The sequence below is a fragment of the Acanthisitta chloris genome, unplaced genomic scaffold (genome assembly GCF_000695815.1).
Source record: "Acanthisitta chloris isolate BGI_N310 unplaced genomic scaffold, ASM69581v1 scaffold4356, whole genome shotgun sequence".
Taxonomy (NCBI): Eukaryota; Metazoa; Chordata; class Aves; order Passeriformes; family Acanthisittidae; genus Acanthisitta; species Acanthisitta chloris.
Genome location: NW_008679608.1, coordinates 14,520 through 20,821, shown reverse-complemented (window position 1 = coordinate 20,821; position 6,302 = coordinate 14,520). Strand labels below are relative to the sequence as shown.

Below are 6,302 nucleotides of genomic sequence, written 5' to 3'. Positions count from 1 at the left end.
TTTCCCTTGCATATTACAGAAGACAAAGAACACAGAGGCTTCAAAGGTCACCAGGCAGAAAAAAATCTGCTGTCGCACCATATTCATACGCAAATTACAAGCATTCCTCTGGAATGCACTGAGCTTGCTTCTGCAACCTTTATCCAGACAAAACCTGCAGAGATACCACACAGATAACACGAGGAGAGATTCAGGGTGTGGCTGGGTAAAGCAGAGCTCTCAGCAAGGCACCTGCATACCAGGCAGGGACACAGACTGGATGTCTCACACTCTCTGGCTTCTACTACTTGAGTTAATTTTGTATATCTGGAGACATGACTGTTAATACTTGTTTGCATTTCCAAAATTCTTTGATACAGGCTGTAAGGCTGTGAAACTCAATCTGCAATCGATGTACCGAACAAACAGCAAAGCCTATCAACTTATCTACCATGTGTGACAACACTCATGGCACAGAGAGTTAGAGTTGTTAATGGACATGGCTAATGCAAAATTTTGGCAACCACTGTGTTAAAAAAACCCCAACAATAAAAACCAACACCCCGGTACTAAAACGCTGTTAGCCTGTAAGATTCCCTGCAAAAGCAATGTTAATTTTTGTTAACAGTTACTACCTTAATATCAGAGTGTATTAGTGGACATGATAAGAGTTATCTGCATTTTACACATAGCTCAGAGAAAGAGCAAGGGATCTGCCTCCAGTCAAATACAAGAAGCCTGGAAATTAGTTCCAAAATTGGAAATTATTTCTGCAACAATTTTGTTGTTGAAATGCTTAAAACAAATACAGCTATGAGAACAAGCTCTTTCTGCATCTCTGATGAAATGTCATCTTATACTTTCATACTTTCTGTATCAGTAAGTCAACATTTCCTGGGACTATCTGATCTTACCGTGAGAAGAAAGACAATTTACTATACATATTCACAAAAGCTTTACTTTCCACATGCTGCAGTCAAGGGTGGAAAATCTTATCTGAAGATTCCACACAGACATTAGAAGTCAGAGTGCTAAAAAACATCTGCAAATAATATCTAAAACTAAATAGTAACAAAAAATATCACTTACACGCCACTTAGCACATTTATAGACTGTGTCCTCAGTCCATATCCAGTGTCTTTCAAATTGGAAATAATTCCTAACACATTAATATTTGAACCTTTGGATCCAAAGTCTTTTTCACTGTACATTATCATATGGGAGCCCGTGAAGTCCTGTTTAAACAAAAAGAAGCACCATAAGGAAAATGCCACATGACAGATCACTCAAGAGATGCTTATTACATTGGAACTTACCCCAACAATTGGTCGCAGAGACTGCAACTCCTCATCATAGCCACCCCACTCTGTCCAATCCTGATACGCTCCTTCTTCCAGCAAGTACTGATGGCCTTCAAAACCAGGCTTCTCATAAGCAACCCAACTAAACAACAACAGAGTCTGCATGTGAAAATCAACAACTGCCACTGTGTTTTTATCAAGCAGATACAGTTATATGATATTTAACCCAGGCATACTCCTCAACCCAAAAACTAGGAAAATGGATTAAAGAAACAGGTACTGAATTCGTCCATTGCAGCTCCCAGCCCATGGAGTTATTACTTCAGCTGAAGGGGAAATACCACTTCCCCACACTTACACTCCTCCCAGTACTTTCATGGATCCCACTGATGTAAGTGGAAGTCTTGTCTTGTCTTCCGATTCCTTGTCATCAAGCATAAAGATCTCTGATTCTACTTCCACATGTTTCCCTTCAAAGAAAGGCTTCTCATAAACGATTACCTGCAGCAAAAATGAAGTAAAAGGAAAGTTACAGAGAACATGATAAATTTCAGCAACAGACAGTTTCTTTTGCATGGGCACAAGATGATGAAAGCAAATAGTGGGATCTCTCTATTCTCTACAAGAGCTCTTTCACTTTGAGGTGCAACAAGAGGGCTTGAATGTTCATTATCCATCTGCATTATCCAGAGAGCTGTTAATACTGTCATAAGTTGTGTCAGGGGAGGTTTAGGTTGGATATTAGAAAATGGTTCTTCCCCCAGAGGGTGGTTGGACACTGGAACAGCTCCTCATGGTAGTGGTCACAGGACTCAAGTCAAGGGTCCCTTCCAACTCTGATTATTCTGTGATATGTATGTGATGGAGGCATAAACACCACAGAAGTTGCAGCTTCATGGTGTGATCACATACAGTAGAGCTGGCCACTAAACCACCAGTAGTTGGTACACAATCAAGACATACTTGTCTACCCATTTGTAGTTCACACATTATAAAACAGCTTTGGTTCAATCAAATAAGTATTGATTTTCCAACTCTGATTATTCTGTGATATGTATGTGATGGAGGCATAAACACCACAGAAGTTGCAGCTTCATGGTGTGATCACATACAGTAGAGCTGGCCACTAAACCACCAGTAGTTGGTACACAATCAAGACATACTTGTCTACCCATTTGTAGTTCACACATTATAAAACAGCTTTGGTTCAATCAAATAAGTATTGATTTTTACCTTTGGCTCTCCACTCAATTCAACTTTGCGACCACCCTGTTAAAAGAAAACAAGAAGAAAATAAGCTGTCTGTACTTAGACAACTTACAGGCATCTTATTCTTTACAAAAAAGGCAGGATTCAGATGAAACCTTCCTTGGAAGAGCACAAGTGAAAATAAGAAGGCAGATTATGGCAGAAATGGATGCAATTGAATGTTGAAAGTTCAAGAACTTTATAGGCTAAAAATTTTGGGTTTTTTAAAGAGTTACATTTTTGTAAGTCTTGAAAAATTTAGCCACCTTAATACATTATTTCTAACACATAAACATAGGTCATTTCACTTGCAATAACAGTATTTTACCATCTTCAAGGGCCTCATGGACCTAATGTAGGCTTCCTTCTTCTCCCAGAATGCTAAATTAGGATATTCACCAGGCTCCAACATTAAAGGGACTCCCTGGAAACCAGGTTCTTCATAAATTAGCCATCTAAAAGCAGAGGGGGTGGAGGGAGAAAAGCAAAGGATAAAAATCCCAGAACACTTTTGAACAGTAAAGCACAACACAATATGCTTATTTCAGGAAAGACATCATTGTGTCCTAAACAAAACTTTTTGTTTCTTTACCATCAGAACTGCCAACTACAAACTGGCATACCGACCAACTTCTGCACTAATAACACATGTATTTTGTTCAAACAGGCCAGGAAAAAAGCCCCCACAAACCAGTACAATGAACAGTTAAGAGTCTGACTCTGTCTTACCTGAAGGCAACTCATGTTTTAGGCTGAAGTATCAAGACTTCAGGTTACTGTATTATTTTTTAGAATAATTTTAAAATGCAGAACCAATTTGCAAGAACTTTTAAGATCTCTACTAATCTAGACTTGGATTTGTTGCAAAATCTATTCAATAAAAAATCCTAAACTTGTGTTATTTACTAATGCATAGAAAAAACTGTCAAATCCTTAAAAATCTACTCCCTCATAGTTTGTATCTATTAATAAATCTGCCTTGAAAGACATAACTCAGAATTCTTGAGAGGGGCAACAAAAACAGTTTTTCAAAGCTTTTTCAAGAGAATCTTAGCCAGTAATCACTTACTGGAAACAAAGAAACATACTGATTATCCCTGCATAAGGATGTCAGTGGATTTCTTCCATTTAGATTTGCTGATTTCTGAGAAGTGCAGTGTGGAGCAGTATAAAACACAAACAGGAACACTTTATGGAGCCAACCCTTTAATCATGTGAGGATCATAATGCATAAATCTCATTAAAATATTATAAAATATATTTTTAAAAATCCATCACTCTATCATGCTTAAAAGACAGATTCCACGTTGATTTAAATGGGCACCAGTCGGTACAGTCCCAAGGAACAAATAGGGTGCTTTAGTTTTATCGCTGCCTATAGCTGAATGCTTGATATACTGTATGTCCTCCAGTGACACTGCTCAGGAGCCCCTCAGCTTGTGGCTGGTCACAAGTGGTGACCACAAGGGCTTGGTACTAGGGTTAATTCCATTTAACATCTTAGTATCAATGATCTGGATGAGGGCATTGAGTGCTCCCTCAGCTGATTTGCAGATGACAAGAAGCTATGTGGGACTTTTGATCTGCTGAAGTATAGGAAGGCTCTGCTGAAGGATCTGAACAGGTTGGATTGATGAGCTGAGGCCAATTCAGTGAGGTGTAACAAGGTGAAGGGCCAGGTCCTGCACTTGGGTCACAACAACCCCATACATACAGTGCTGCAGGCTGGGAGAAGAGTGGCTGAAAAGCTGCTCAGTGGCAAAGGACCTGGTCGAGAGCTGAACACAACCCAGCCATGTGTCCAGGTGGTCAAGAAGGTCAATGGCACCCAGCAGGACTAGGTCAGTGATTGTCCCTCTGTACTTGGCACTGGTAAAGCCACACCTCAAATACATTTCAGGATCAATTTTGGGCCCTTTACTACAAGGAGGATGGCACTGGTAAAGCCACACCTCAAATACGTTTACGGATCAATTTTGGGCCCTTCACTACAAGGAGGACGTTGATGTTCTGGAGTGTGTCCAAAGAAGAGCAACGGAGCTGGTGAAGGATCTGGAGCACAAGTCTTATGAGGACTGGCTGAGGGAGCTGGGGTTGTTTAGCCTGGAGAAAAGGAGACTCCAGGGAGACCTTATCACTCTCTACAGCTCCCTGAAAGGAGGTTGTAGTGAGTGGTGGTCAGTCTTTTCTCACAAGTAACAAACAATTGGACAAGAGGAAATGGCCTCTAGTTGCACTGGGAGAGGTTTAGATGGGACATTACAAAAAATGTCTTCACTGAAAGGGTTGTCAAGCATTGGAAGAAGCTGCCCAGGGAAGTGGTGGAGTCACCATCACTGGAGGTATTCAAAAGATGTGCATATTTTGTGTTTAAGGACATGGTTTAGTGGTGGACTTAGCAGTGATGGGTTAATGGTTGGACAGGATGGTCTGAAAAGGTCTTTTCCAATGCAAATGATTCTATGATTCTAATTTCATTGTAAGAACTGAAACACATGGAATACCAAGTTGAGAGTACAGTCAGAAGATAAAGGTGCCTTGACTCATTTTTGTTGGCAGCTTTTAACAAACAGCAATTAAGCGTGAACACTGGGAAACTTTAAGATGATACAACCACACCCACATGGCAAGGTGACTCAGAATCAGAGCCTCCCTCAACTGCCAATACAATGAACTATGCCATGCCTGTAAACTACAGGAAAGAAAAAATCCTGCAACATGCAAAACCCCAGCAGCAATTCACTGAATTTCTCATGCAAGCAACTTCTTTCTACACTGGGCTAATGAACAGACATCTGAGAAAGACAGTTGAAAAATAATCTATTATACTTCGTGGTACAAATACTAGTTTACCTTCCCTCAAGGGATCCAAATGCAACAGGGATACTAAGACTGTAAGAGATTACACAGATTTAATACCAAAAAATGCTGTCGCACTGATAAAAAATAAAGACCAGTCTGAAGTCTGAGAGAGATGCACAGGCTCTACCTCCTTTCAAAAAATGATGTGATTTTACTTCTCACAGATAGCTTTTAAGCGAGAAACAAAAACAAAGTGGAGAGGTAGATGAAGCGAATTAATAATCAACCTCCAAATGGCATATCTGATTTCATTCCTCTTGGCAGATAAGTAATTTGGACTAGGCTTGCAGTTCACCAGAAGTAACTTCATATCAGAGAACTAACTACTTTGGCATCTTGAAGTGAAAAGATTGAAAGAAAAACTGCTCTAACAAAACATTTTAAGAGGTCAGCCTTTCTAAGAGTGAAGCATTACAATGATGTACTAATGCTACTGTCAACAAATACTACCAAAACATAGGACTAGAATAAATATAGCCTGCTCGCATGTCTGACAGGTGTAACCAATGAAAACAAATTCCTTTCATAGCACCACACGTTCACACAGAACTATGTACTTACATGCCCCAGTGTACTTTAATAGAACAAGTCTTCTGCGTGGTGCCAAACACCCCTGTTTCTTCAGTGTCATCAAAAAAGGAAGTCACGATTCCTAACCCTTCAGGCTCCGTATACAAATCGATACGGCAAACCCTGTAATCCTGAAAAATGAAGATTGCCATAAACAATCTGTGCTGTGGGTTCTGTAATTACTGTGGATAACTAAATCAGTTTTGAAACACCTGTTTATTTTAAATTGTTTCCCCCCTCGTCAATTACTACTGCTATTAGATGCCTATAATGAAAGTATAGCTAAGCCAGTTTGCCTGTCTCTGTTTGGACCAAGACAGCCAGTCAATGTCTAATCAGCAT

General features: G+C 39.9%; 1 protein-coding gene across 1 annotated transcript in view; it reads right to left on the bottom strand.

Moving 5' to 3' along the window:
- Positions 1 to 6,302, bottom strand: part of AIM1 (absent in melanoma 1) — a 41,944-nt gene that overhangs the window by 22,058 nt on the left and 13,584 nt on the right. Inside the window, exons 7-12 of the mRNA XM_009077364.1 lie at positions 5,952 to 6,091; positions 2,857 to 2,983; positions 2,514 to 2,549; positions 1,639 to 1,781; positions 1,296 to 1,422; positions 1,069 to 1,214 (exon numbers count right to left, since the gene is read on the bottom strand). Of these exons, the coding sequence (XP_009075612.1) occupies positions 1,069 to 1,214; positions 1,296 to 1,422; positions 1,639 to 1,781; positions 2,514 to 2,549; positions 2,857 to 2,983; positions 5,952 to 6,091 (719 nt within the window). The remainder of the gene's footprint in view (positions 1 to 1,068; positions 1,215 to 1,295; positions 1,423 to 1,638; positions 1,782 to 2,513; positions 2,550 to 2,856; positions 2,984 to 5,951; positions 6,092 to 6,302) is intronic.